This window comes from Pararge aegeria, chromosome Z, assembly GCF_905163445.1.
Source record: "Pararge aegeria chromosome Z, ilParAegt1.1, whole genome shotgun sequence".
In the NCBI taxonomy this organism is placed as follows: Eukaryota; Metazoa; Arthropoda; class Insecta; order Lepidoptera; family Nymphalidae; genus Pararge; species Pararge aegeria.
Genome location: NC_053208.1, coordinates 23825541 through 23840474, shown reverse-complemented (window position 1 = coordinate 23840474; position 14934 = coordinate 23825541). Strand labels below are relative to the sequence as shown.

The following is a 14934-nucleotide window of genomic DNA, read 5'->3' as shown; positions in this document are numbered from 1 at the left end:
GAAGTAATTCCTATTAATAATCTGTGGATTGTATCTGGGATTTTCGAATCATCGATTTCAGTGCCCATTTTTCCATTGAATCTTGTGCTCGTTTCGGAACCTCTTTCACCAAGTGCTAACTGCTGAACACAGACTTTTAACTTGAATAAGTCTATTGAGTTATATCTAAATAGACTTCTTCTGTGTTTACAAATTTTTGATTTACTCCACGTCAAGACGTACGTAATATTATTATTCATGATTTGCATTAAAAATTTAACTACATGCTTCAAATAATTAATGTTGGATTCAAAGATTTCAAATATAAATCTTTGTTACGATAATCGATCGACAACCTAAAAAGATTGTTTGATAACCTTGGAATAATAGGAAACACCCCTTTGTGGGGATAATCCAAAATGGATGATTTATATATTGCTGTTGTGTGTTCTTCCAATATGAATAGAAGTATGGAAGCGCATGCCTTTCTTGCTAAAAAAGGTTTCAAGGTTAAATCATTTGGAACTGGGGATAAAGTGAAGCTGCCAGGGACAGCAGCTGACCGTCCTAATTGCTATGAATTTGGTATTTCCTACGAGTTTATTTACAATGACTTGGTAGAAAAAGACAAACAGTACTACACGCAAAATGGTTTACTGCATATGTTAGACAGAAACCGTAGAATTAAACCATGCCCGGAAAAGTTGCAATTGTCTTCAGAACGTTTCAATGTTATCATAACTTGCGACGAGAGGGTGTACGATCAGGTAATCGAATGGTTTGGGTCCAAGAGGTCAATCTATAACCAAGCTGTGCATGTTGTTAACATAGACATTCAAGATAACCACGAAGAGGCAACTATTGGAGCTTTCTTAATCAGCGATATTGTTACGAAAATGGCGAAGAGTGAAGATCTTGATGATGATATTGATGAGCTGCTGCACAGTTTTGAGGCTAAATGCAACCGACAATTGCTCAACTGTGTCATGTTCTACTGAGCTGAAAGTCTTTATTTTATTATCAGGCAGTTTGTAGGGACTCTACAATTAAACAGTAAGAACTCAATTGATGTGTAGTAATATATAAATAATATTGTAACTGTATTTGATGTCTATGTCATGACTAGTGGGGGTCTACTATTGCTTTATTTTCAAGAGTGACATCACCTCTCCAGCATCCAATGCGACCCTCATGTTTCCATCATTTGCAAGAATGATGTTACATTGTTACTTGAGCTCTGAATCTTGCTAAGGAGCAAAACTTATTGATTGATTATTTAAATATTTCTGTGTTGACATATCTTGGCTTAGACAAAAAACCCTCATAGCGAAGCCTGCCAACAATGGATGGATGCAAATGTAGAGAGCCATATTATAAGACCCATAAAAAAAAAAACAAAGGAGGCTCATTCAAAACATGCCATAAGTTGGGCATGACGCAGACTCAGCAGTTGGAGATAGTAAAACAACAGGAAGATGCTATGGATATAGACAGGCATACTAGGCAACCATGACTGGAGTGACTAACTTGGTTGCACTTGAGTGTCCTTGAATGTGATCATGAATAGCAAAGGACTATAAACTAAATTGACAACAGCAGTTAAGCAAAATGTGAAGATGAAGAACAGGAATTCAAGGAAATCTTTGCCAAAATATGCAAGATATTTTACTAATATTTGAAATACTTGATAATACCAACAATGAAAGAAGTGAACGCAATTTAAGAAACCAATTCAGAAAACATCACATTTCTTTCAAACTGGGATGGTTTAATGTGTCAGATCTTGCAAAGTGACACAATTTTTTTTTTTTATTGAACAAAAGTCGAGTGAAACTGCTTACTAAATCAGCACTTACTTAAAATTTAATAAATAATCAATTTTCCTGACAGCATTAGCCCATGATCTGCTTTCATGGTTAATATAATAGACTGGTCTTACATACGCAACATTAGCAATGCAAGAATTGTTGTGCACACTTGTCCCGTGTATGCAACAAATTGACATTAGACGCTGTTGTTATTTTGAAAGGACTATTTGTTTATGTAGTGCTGCGTGTCACTTTGAGAAACACTGGTGACTCATGTGGGATAGCCTACAATGCTTGGGGTCACCACCTTTTCATGGCAATCTGGACATTGAAGGTTGACATTGCGTGCAAGGTGTGTGATTTTGTTGCATATGATAACTGTATTTCAATTGCAAAGAATTTCATATGAAATCAAGTCCATATCATAATGTATCTGTTACTGTATTTGTTGTGTGCGTGGGACCAAGTCTTTTAGCTTTTTAATACATACATATTCAGTGTGTAAATCTTGAGTGAATGTATTACAATGTGTTTAAGTGCCTATAGACAGCCTGCTTTTAAATTGTCTGTATGTGTCAACCTACCACAAAATTGAATTTGGATACTGATGATCATGTATTATCATGTAATAAGTTTGTGTCAAGTGTGTTATATCAGAGAGCTGAATAATGTAATTGTGGGAATCTACATTGTGTGTATCAATCTACTGTATGGCCATACTTAACAGTTCAGACTCAACTGATGGTACTAAAGAATGCTTAAAATACTGACTAGTAATACTGCACTGGAAACAAAAGTCTACAACACAAACAACAAACCTATAGAATGGCACTATTATAAACTTTATTGTTACTCAAGGTTCTCTTATGCAAAATTGACATGACAGTAGCTTGTTGAATTTAAACATAATATTAGAATATGTTTAATGTGTAATAGCTTTTTTGAACAATAAATATAGCGCTATAGTAGGCCTATATACATTACTTGTGTACCCTATATAGTTATTAATTAAAAAATGTTTTCAATGGTGGTTAATGAATGAAGTGCGGAGAAAATATATAAATGTGCCGTACTTTATTAGAGTAAGGGCATATTTAAACATTTTAAACTTTAATTTGCAGAGACATGAAAATTATTTACTTTGTTATCTCTTTTGTTAGTTATAAGTAGGAATTAATTGTACTTTTAAGTAGGTACTTATTTTTTGTTAAGATTAATTTTGACATTCAAGACATTCAATATCCCATGGAATTCAATTTCTTATTTTACAACAATCCTTGTTATTATTGACATAACTTAAGTGTATCATAATTATATAGTGCACAAAGTTTACTCTGTATTGTAGTTCAAGATATCATTTGAGGTTGCTTCTTGAAATCCAGAATAGTTGCTTACGTTCAATGAGCAGTATAGTACATATATTTACATAAGTAGGTACCTACTTGAATAATTTTTTGAAATATAATTATTAAATCATAACATAACATAACTTTAATAAAATAATTCGATTTTTTGGAAAAAATAGTAAACAGGGACAAGTGGGGAACTATGAAACGCGGAGCACAATGTAACAATGTACATAAATACTTCAGTTTTTCTAACTGTTGCCTATTCTGAGGATCAATTGTGTAATTGAATGGAACGAATTCAACGCAATTCTTGGTTATGGCTTTTGCCTGTGCCACTCAATCACACGGTACTTCGTCAATGTCTTGTAGATGGGAAAGGCACGAAGAAGGTTGATCGATGAAACTAATGACAAGTTAATTTTGAGAATGGAAGGAAAGAAATTTTTTTTGTATTAAAAAAAAAAGTTTTTTTTATAAATCAAATTGTTTTTAGCGGCCTGTACTACAAAGGGTGCCAAGGGCTATTACTTAGTCTCTGTTATTCGTCAGTCAGCGAGCTCTAGGTATCTCATGAGTCGTATAAGGTCAGTTGAAATTTCACATAGGTAATGTGATTATTCTTTTGCCGATATACTTTGAACACAATACATATGAAATAAAGTTGACATATGAGGGGAAACCTTGATCCAAATTCAAGAAACTTGTTTTTTTTAGCTAGATCTGAGTAGTTGAAATTCTAGAATTTTATTAGGTATATTGTTACTGACTTTCGTTTCATTGTGCCCCACTCGTCCGTATTCCAAAAATGGCATGTTTTGCTTTTTGTTAAATAATTTACTAGCACAAAATGTGTCACGTATTATACTTAGAAATGTATACTATATTACATAACAGTTTAAGACTATTTATAAAAATAAATATTATAGCCAAAAACTGTAGTTTTTTATTACTTGAAAAGCATGTAATTTTTTTTGAAACCCTCCACAATTTCTTTATCATCAGGATCTGATCACCATTTGTACAACTACTACTACTACTAATGCTATACCACTACTATTTTTTATAGTGCATTTCAAGTTTCAAGCTTCTGACTGCAATCTCACCTGATAGCAAGTGATGATGCGGGCTATTATAGATATGGCAGTTATATAATTCCTTTTACAAATTTACACCCCGCCGATTCAGCTCCAAAAGCAAATTGAAATGTTAGAGAGTAGGTAATCCAAGATATTTGTTTGAATGTTTTGTTTTTATTATTATTTTGAATTTGAATTTTTGGTTATTGTTGTTATTGTTTAATTTTTATTTTTTTTATTCTTAATGATATATAGCTTATTTTTATGTTTTAATTTAATTTAATTTGTTGTAATTAATACTCGTTCATACATTCTTTTAATAGCCCCGAGGAGACGAATTGGGAAGTGTAATGTCTTCGCAATAAATAAATAATCTAATTCTACACGGCATCGTTATTCGGCACGTTTTTGTCGGTAGGGTGGTAAATAGCAATGATTGAATCCTACCACCTTGACATTAGTGCTACGATGTCGCTGCGCTCACAAATTTATACTGAATGGTTCTCACGACGCCGCGGCTCGCCTCCACGTTAGTCTCACTATGACGCGGTCGCGTTTTACTGCCGCAACACGCCGTTTCGCCAAATAGGGCTATAGGTACTCTTACATAGAACTAATGGAAGTAAGTAATGAATTTTTGACCCCAAGTTTAGACCACCCTAAACACGGGACATCAGGAGTTGCCTTAGCAAATGGATTTGCTCGCTAATGTACCTAATTTCTATTTCTTAGTCACAAATCCTGTAATTCTAACTTTTGTTTTACGCACGTACACGGTCTGTCAAAAGCCTTGGCTGAAGAATTGTTGACAAATTCGAGCTTTAAACCAATGAGTATAAGATCCATTTTACTTCGATGTTCAAGTATTTCCGACTCTTCGATTGCGAGCAAGTTAATCTCGTTCTATTTAAGGCTCTACTGGTGTATAGTTGTCGGAAAGTGTAGCCTATGACGTTCATATGCTAGGTCATAGGTCTCCCTTCTCATAGGTGGTTTTGGAGCACAGACTTGCGCCAATACGGCTATAGCGTAAAAAATAGTGAATTCCAACTGCTGAAATTTTAGGATAAAGAAAACAATTTTTGTGCATTTTTATAATTTATTAAATTCATGTACGATTGTGAATTACATTATACATAAAATGCATAGAGAACAATGCTATTGAAAATAAATTCCTATCTAACAAAATTATTAGGTACAACATGTTTTTAAACGTTGCTAAAATAATAACAAAACAGTAAATACAGGTTAAAATCTTAAAAATAAAAGTTTAAAATGTGTTTAAAATCATAAGAACAGGTTAATGATAAAATCATAATTAATGTAGTCAGTGGCGTAACTACCTTAAAGTCAAGGGGCCCTTCTGACTCCGTTGACGAGCGATGTTCAAAAAAGTTATTTGATATTTTAGATGTATTAGAATTTCCTTTATTTCTGGCCCAATACCAATCAACGTTTCAAGACGAAAACTGAAATCTCAAAAAATTCAAGTAGCTTCGCACCCGTAATGAACATCATTTTTTTCAGGCTGTTTTTAACTCAATTGGTTGCCTGGAAGAGATCGCTATGTAGCGATAAGGCCGCCAAATTGTATACCTTTTGTTAAATTTTTACTTGTAATTTGTTATGTTTATGTGGTGTACAATAAAAGTGTATTCATTCATTCATTCATTCATTTATCATCATCGGCTCAGATCTGTTCCACAGCTGAGCATAGACCTTAACTTACTCTTAGAGGCACGTCCATTGACATTGCCAATTTCCTAACTCCGATGTGGTACTGAAAATTTTACAGTAAATCCCCAAAAGATTATTTTAATTTATTTACCATTTTTGCCCCGGGGCCCTTGATTACATAGTTACGCCACTGAGTGTTAAAACTAAATGGTTAAAATGGTTAAGAGCCATGGGCACTGACAGTTAGGCGCGTATCCTTTTGTAAGGCTAGTATATTATACAACAAATTAGGTAGATTTGATTTTAGAGTCGAGGCAGTACTTAGCGCGGGAGCTGTAAGCGAACTTGATAAGAAAGCCGAGAGTGTAATAATCAATGTACCATACGCGTTCTATACGTCGATTTTCATCACACTTGCAGGGAAAATAGGGTTATATACGTTCCCAGAAAATAACTGACCAATTTTGCTCTTTTCCTCTGTATAAAAGTTACGTAGGGCGCTCACTAGATTTTGGTGGAAACAGACTATTCACTCGCGATTTGTGCGCCTCAATTAATATTCCCGGCGTAGTAAAATCTACTATTGCTCGGGTTATCAAAAATATTACGGAAAATAGCGCGACGGTTTTTTTCGCGCGCGAAGGTAAACCGACATACAGCCAGCATCGTTCGCTGCATACAGCCTATATTAAAATATAATAAAGAAAACATTAACGTATTTAAAACATGAATTGATTGACATGATTCAATATATTTTTTTATTTAAGGAAATGCGTAATTTTTTAAGCCGTATAAATCCTCTTTGTTCGTTTGAAAACAGAATAGCTTCTTACATATAACTTGCAATGAGGTACAAATTTAACTTAATCTATGGTACCAATTAACGTATAGTAATTTGAAATAAAACACGCATGTCTTATATCTTGGATTATGAGCCTTATATCGATGTCATAAGGTCTACGATACGAGCAAAGTGTGATGAAAAAAATATTATCTTCTACCAGTTTTTTCAACTCTGTGCAGAGCATATTCAGGAGGACTATAATTATACATCCTGACGAAGGATACAATAGGAGAAGTTCACTTCCGCTTAGAATATTACACGTATATTACTTATTTGGATATTGTTTCCACTTGTGCGCCAATTGTCGGAGAGTTGATAAAGATGTGCAACTGTTAGAACTTCTCCTATGACGTCATAATTTTGAATTCGGCGTTTCACCAGTCATGGCGCATCGCTAGATGTTGCAGTTTTATTAATTGAATATAAATACCAATCTCAATATACGTTTTTATAATACATGATTCTTATATATAAAGTCAAAAAGTCAAAGTATAAGATAAATTCAACATATTAACGTCACAAACCGTGTTTTGAGATCGGTTTTAATCCTGCCAGAGCCCATAAAGGTTAATTTATTTACAAGCATTGTTCGTGACCTACAAGACAATTCGATAGATAAGTACCTACTTTAATTTAAATAATGCTTTACTGAAGTACAAAAGTTTACAAAAACTCAAATGCTGTCTTACTTATTACCTATTTATAATAATGGGTGTTCTTATCCTAAATGCTGTGCGAAAGGAAATTTGCCAATAAAGCGAAAGAAAGTAATTTATTAGGCATTTTGCCCACTGCTATCTACTTTGACATTAGTGCGCCACTGCTACCGCTCATACAACCGTTGCCACAACGCCGCGCCTCGCCTCTAAGGTAGTTTCACTACGTCGCTTACGTACTTCTTTTAGAATTGTTTACTACTAGGTGTACCCGACCACGCTTCGATATGGCCCCAGTGTTACCATTCCATTCCTGTGGTAGTCTTTGAGTTTTTTTTGTATTGGGTAGTGACGATTGAAATAAGTTTTAATTCTTAAGTTAGGTATTTCCGCAATAAAATGCTTTTTCGGGGCATTTTTATTGATTAGATAAACTAAATTTATATTTTTTTGAGCTACAAAAGACCATTATTTTGGTAATACATATTTTCACGTGGAAGACTGTATAATAGAAATAGTGAGTTCAGGTAGTCCGTTACGCAGACTTCCCAGCGTAGGTTTTGAGGACTCGTATCGTAACCTCCAAAGATCAAAGTAAGTTAGAAATGATACATCGGGGATTCCCCTATATAATCAGCAACAATTTTGTGGGAATCCCCAAATAAGCTATGCAATTTTAGCTTTAACATTTGTATTCTTGCACGTTCATAGAAAAAAAACATTAATAAACATTAAGTACGTAGTAACATTAATAAACATTCAAGTAGTAACATTAGGTAATATGTCGTCTGGTCGATATCATTTTATGCTTTTTAAGTTTTTTTTACCCATTTTAAGGTATCACTTGTTTATGGCATCTATAATAATTATTTAGAAGGACAAGATTCCTTTCGCTCAGCTTTTCGAAAGAAAAAAATTAAGTATTTTGATTACACTAAGAAATACATCAATTAACACGTAGAGTACTTATAGCATAGACATTAATAACACTGCTTAGCAATCAAAAGGTTTTATTTCAGGAAAAATATATTGCAAGTCTTTTTTTGATTCAATTTTTGTTTTCTATGTATATGAAACTGAATACAGCCACGAGCTTCTAATCTTTTTGTTATGCTTTCCTTTTTTACAAATAACTTTAGGATAACAAATTTTCTATGAGAATTTAAATTAGCTACTATTGTTGTAAATCGTTTTGCAAGCGCAAGTGTTTATTTTCTGATTTTTGTCGACACTTTCATATTTACACTTTGACACTTTGACATTAGATGTAAGCAAATTAGTTTTTAATGAGTAGAGCAACAAAGTTCGTCTCTATGACTAGCAGCTGTCCACGACTCGGTCCGTTCTTTGTATATGTGTTTCCCTTACCCACATTATTAAGTAGCTCTAGATTCCTTGTTAAGTCCTCTATCTACCGAATAAAAAAAAAAACTTTCTCAATCGATTCCTTTTTCCTCGTATAAGATATTGCCTAGATTACTATGCTTGCCCAATCGTCAATTTTACTGTTAATGTTTCGTTAAAATCAGTTAACACATACCATAGACTTTAATCACTCTATGGACTTTTTAAATGTTGCCATATAAATAGGCATAATATTAATTTAATATAGGCAATTTTTTGTGTACCCAAAACACCAGTAGCAGTAATAACATAACATATAAAATAAAGTAACAAAATATTTAGTTGATGGGTATATGTATATACGCACCACCTAACTATTTTCTTCTTAGTGTCCATCTGCTAAAGTACGGGAACATGGAATAGGAGAATCTTACCCCGTATACTATTTATTACACATATATTATGTGGATATTGTGCGCCAGTGCTCTGAGAGTTGATAAGATAAATTTGTATCCTCTCCCCGGGGAGATAATTGTCTCCTGCCCCTGCTGGAGAAAGCAGTTGCGTGCGGACGTAGTCGCGGGGAACCGCTAGTTAATAATAACAGTGTGATACCGTTCTTTGCCAAAACCTATGATTGCTGAACCGTGTAACACTGACCGCCCATTGGCTACAAGTTAGGTAATAATTTCTCTATTGTTAATAAAGTTTCTATTAGCGTAAGGCGCCGTACTCTTCAATCATTTTAAGGCATGGCCAAACAAGAGTTAGTCCTTTGGTATAAAAGTACGGTCGTAATAAAAGGTCGATTGCCTACCGACAATATGCTATGTAGCGTCAGAATAACGGCGTTTATATAATTTGTTATTTCTATGTAGTGTCAGAATAACGGAGTTTATATAATTTGCTATTTCTAATTAGCGTCAGAATAACGGAGTTTATATAATTAGCTTTTATTCAAAGCTCGTATTCGTCCGCACTCTACAGCGAGAGAAATAAAAAACAGGAATACGGAAGTAGCGACTCTAATCCCGTAAAGTAAGTAACGTCTAATCAAAGAAGAGCATGAGCATACAATGTCTTTCACCAATCGATTTTCACTAGACAACTTATAAACCTAACTTATTTATGATTCTTTGTTGTATTTTGTTTTTGATTTATCACATTTTTCATTTTTCGTATGGATATAAGGTTATTTGAAAACCACCGAAATTATATTCTTCTGACAAGGCATATCGGGCATAGTTTTCGATTTCCCTAAACATTGTCCACGGCCTAATCAGTGTAGTAACTTTATATGGTGCCTTACATCGTTAGTTATCATGTAAGAGTTGGTGACATGTATTTTTTCTACGCATCACATAAGCGTTTCCTTGGTTTAGTGAAAACAGGCATAAGACAGGTAACATTAGGCCCATTTTGTTGAATCTAGTGTTTCGATATTTGAAAAGTACTTGTCGATTGCGAGGGTGCAAATATTGTTTTTAACGCAACACGTCCTAGTCGTCAGCTTATCGCGTACGAAAGTCGCCTAACACACCAATCTTGCGATCTGTTTCAAATTCTGCGTTTCAAGGGCAAGGTACATTTAGAGATATTTTGCAATATTGATATTTAGGAATATATTTTTACCATTAAACAAAATATTGGGTATATTTTTAACATCACATCAAGTATTTGTATTTTTCTTTTACTTTATTTAAAAGGACGTCACCAATTTGTTTCTTAAGCGTGCAGATAATGGTTAAATTATTTAGTCAGGCTGTTTTAGTCAGATGCGCCTGTTTTTCTTACAGCAGTAGTATTGAGTCATTCACGCCTAGCCTGACTATTCACAGGAGAGTGCGCAATTGAGTTAATGAGATTCCCATACGTCTGGTCGGCCTTAGCCAGGATTGGGAGAAAGCGAATGAGCCACAGACTTCTATTGACAATGAGCAGGTGTTTTTCACTTTGTTTTTGTCCGCCGTTTTGATGTAGTGAGTTTTGGAGCTGTAACACGAGTGTCCAAAGAACTAAAATCACAGGTATTAGTAGCAACAGAGGTCGTACCCTCAAGCGACGATAGCCAATCAGCGGTCAGTCTGATAATATTAATCTATTCACAAATTGTATGACTTGTAGTATATCTATAATGAATTTTTACTAAACATCTAGTTTAAACAATTAACACATAAAAAAGAAACATTAATTCATACTAAAAAAGAATTCATACAAAGATGACACGCAATGTAACTTGAATGATGAAAATGTAAATAATTTTAAAATATAGTCCACCTACACTTAGATATAATAACGAAAAGAAAAGAAATTAATAAAAATATATATAAAAGTAAGCATAGTATAGTATAAATTGTAATATATGTTTAAATAGACATTTATTTTACCGTGATATCCTAACCGTTCGACATCGATTCCCATTAATCTAATGTGCTTCAGCAACGTTTACAAAAAATCACGTGCTTCTCAGTAAAGTGATACGTATTGCGATGGAAGTTACATACTACCCCATGTTATATGGAAATCATAGAAATCTTAATAACAAGAGACTAGAAAGTTTTTGTACACGTCACCTTGTCGCCGCGAACGAGACTCGGAGCACTCGAATTTTAACAAAACATTTGTAACTGTTAACCACTTTTTTATATAAAACAACTAGTGTACGACGTCATTGTGAACAGAAATGTAAGTCTCCCAACGCTTAGTATTTCCACTGCGATTTTTTCTGTGCGCGTCACCTCTTCGCCGCGAACGAGACTCAGAGCACTCGAATTTTAACAAAAAATTTGTAGCAGTTAACCACTTTATTATATAAAACAACTGGTGTACGACTTCGTTGAAAAACAGAAATGTAACCAACGCGTAAAATTTCCACTGCGAACTTTAATGCCCGTTTTAACTAAATTAGGCTTAGACAAAATCGGATACCTATCATTTAGGCAACGTCTGCAGAAAAAATAAACGTTTCTCCAATTCTTATATTGTGATAGCTATTTGTAAATGGTTGATGTATGCTTAGGAATCTCCTTAGATTGAGCATTGCTTATTTAAGTATTGCCTTGCCCGCCGTTAGTGAAAACGGGCGTAAATGTTTTCTAAACTTAAAGTGCTATATGGCATTTCTAGTGTCTTGCTATTTTGAGATTTCGGTGACGGGGAGGAATATTTTTCCCAATAATCGCTCTTTAATGTAGTCAATATCAAAATTATCCAAGTTGAAATTGTAGGGTCGGCAGACCAAAAGCAAACAAAAGTGAAAAACATGTTCCTTTTTAGGAACATCAAAAAACAAAATTAAAAAGGTTCTATTTTTCTTTTATTTTATTGATTAATTGGGGTTTGCTACGTTGACGAAGTAAGTTTATTTCGGTCAATGCCCTCGGTTTATTAAAACACAAAATACCTTTTGTCTGCCGAGCCTAGAATCGTATCCCGTAACAGTTTTAACATAAAGTTTAGCATTTTCAATTTAAAGAATGCCGATATGGATGAAAATAATTTTTTTTATTGACATCTATTGGATGCACTGAACTTAAACCTAGCGCATCGTAGTAAATCGTTAGATGTGCAACTCGTCTTCCCCCACCGGTATATAATATAAAGATAACACACCGGTATATAAAAATTAATATGATTTCTTAACAATATTAAAAAATGTATATAATTGTGATGAAATGTTCTGCTTTCTCTTGTAAACATTCCCTGCTACTTATGCAAAGTCCCGTAACTTATTTTTAGCCACTTAAAAATATGTTTTTTATGCAAATGTATCAGTCCGTTATTTATTACTCATTATTATTATTTATTTTTATGTTATAAGTAAGCTATGCACCTAAAATACAAACGGGGCCATTACTAAACCGAGGGTCTTACTACCATTGCTTATTGCAGTTTTATTATGTTATCGTAACGTTTTGTTACAGAAATATAATCCTTATTTTAAGGAAGTCAAGGTGTGTGAAACAAACTGTCATCTTAAGATAAGCGATAGTATAAAGGGAACGTTAAGCAGCGTCCGCTTTGCGGCTACTACTATTTTCTGCGATCACCAACCCGACGGGCTGATTACGGGCAAACCCACCCATTGCGAGAGGCCTTCAATCCAACACTGGCCTGGCTATCCATATCCATTGATAGTGGTGTGGCCCCCGATACAACGTTTAGATGACGCAATAAACGTCAGTCTCTCTGCTCATTGAATGTTTAACAAATTATGACATTACTCTTGACACTACACTGTCAAGAAGTAAAGTGTCATATGTCAATAATATATTATGTAAATTAAGTAACTGTCACTGACTGATATGATGACACAACTGAGATACCACACGTGGTACCCCAATCGGCCGTCTACTGTCATTTTGTCGCTGTCCGTGTGTCGTTGTTACCAGACATGATTTGTTGACGCTATCACGGACACTTTTCAGATACATATCAAATGATTCGTTGCTTTGGGTAAACCTACTTTAAGTAGCTGATTTCATATTGAGCTAGTCATTCTGCACTGATCTGGCAGTTGACATTGTAATGGCTCCTAGTCCAAATAGATACATATTAATTATAGTTCAAAAAAGATACATATCAAATATAATGCTTATAGACGACAATGTAAAATAAGCTGTAAAAGATTGTAAATAAGGTGTTATTTTATGTATCAAATTTGACATCACATGGTCTACTTCACGTGTTCACGATTTCGTTGTATATTTCTAATCAAGAACCGACGGGAAGTAAAGTTAAAAAGTAGTGCCGTTCTTTTTCACAGGTTGAGTGTGACAAAGACGGCAGTAGTTATTTATCTATGTTTCACTTTTCAAGTGACACTAAAACTAACATTTATTGCTCACTTAAAAGGCTTGCAAAAGGCGTAACTTATACGTTTCGCTTTTGCTAATGTTTTAATTAAATTATTGCACATTATAAAGGCGTTCTTAATGCTAAAGCATTTTACTCAGTTATGTGACCAACATCATTAAAACAAAAACTAACATTGTAAACATGCCATAGTCTATCGGGTGATGTGACCATAATGAAACGCACGATTTTATTTTAAATATTTGCAAGTGGGAATCTATAAAGATAGCTTGGCTGAAACTAGTATCAAAGTAGCGGCAGGCTTCGATGGCAGAGCTGAAAGAATAAGGAAAGCTTAATTTCGACCATCATAGCGTGACGCTTCTTTGGTAGAAACCTCATGCCATTGGCATAGCTACACTTCCAGTCTGGGCACATCAACGATTTACATCCGTATTCTAGACGTCGCTTAGCTAAAAATATCGCGAGTCAAATTAGCATAGTTTTTGATAGGTACAATACAAATACTTCTTCTCATTATTACCTATCAGATTTTTGCATAATGTGGTATGATAAAATTATATATAATATTAATTTTACTGTGAGATGGTGATAGCAAAAAAAAAAGTTTACCCGGCTTAGTTTGTTGTGGGCTCTTCTTAGACCAGGGCGCATTTGGAACCCTCGTAGCTTTAAGTTTAAGTTAGCGAACGAAGTAATCACCATCCCCTTACAATTATGGAAATATATTATATGTGTGAACGCTTCATGTGTGCCTCTGATAGGCCTACATGAATAAGCCCGGATACCCGTAGCCCATTGCGAGGCAAATGAGGTCGGGGGAATATTCTCTCCCGGGACGAGCTCTACACGCGCAAGGAGGCACCGTTGCGTTCTTAGGAGATCGCAGAGCCTCCCAAATAAGTATGTGCCGAAGATGTACACCGAAGGTTCCCACATAACCCGATCTTCCCTGAGGTCGGGTATCTTTGAAGATTACCCCCCGATAAAAAAAGGCCTACATGAATAAAGAAATTTTGAAATTTGATATTACATTATTGATGCCGTATGGTGACGGCAGATAAGATTAAAGTTTTAATTTTCAAGGGATTTTCAGCGGGTGTCGGATGGGGCGAGTGAGTGATAACAGTGAACGGGTAGCAGCGTCCTCTGATCTACTACTACCACCTACTGCGATCACCAAGCCGTCTGCCCAGCGTCTCCCATTGGGAGTCCAGCAGTGGGCTCCTATTGGCTATCGATGTGGTATATATAAGAGCGTTTCTCATGTGTACCGGAAACTTAGGTAATTTCGCATGCGATATTGCTAGCTAAGCGACGATCATTCAATCCTTGTGTAATCTGTTAATAATGTTACTTTAGCAAGTTATAAATAAACTGCGTGAA

General features: G+C 34.7%; 1 protein-coding gene across 1 annotated transcript; it reads left to right on the top strand.

Annotated features, from left to right (window-relative positions):
- LOC120636242 (RNA polymerase II subunit A C-terminal domain phosphatase SSU72) lies at positions 1–4063 on the top strand. The gene has a single exon (XM_039907620.1). The coding sequence runs from the start codon at positions 399–401 to the stop codon at positions 975–977; it is 579 nt and encodes a 192-aa protein (XP_039763554.1). The 5' UTR covers positions 1–398; the 3' UTR covers positions 978–4063.
- The last annotated feature ends 10871 nt before the right edge of the window (positions 4064–14934 follow it).

What these genes read in the sequence shown, in the direction of transcription:
- LOC120636242 (XM_039907620.1), top strand. Translation starts at nt 399, where the DNA reads ATGGATGATTTATATATTGCTGTTGTGTGTTCTTCCAATATGAATAGA.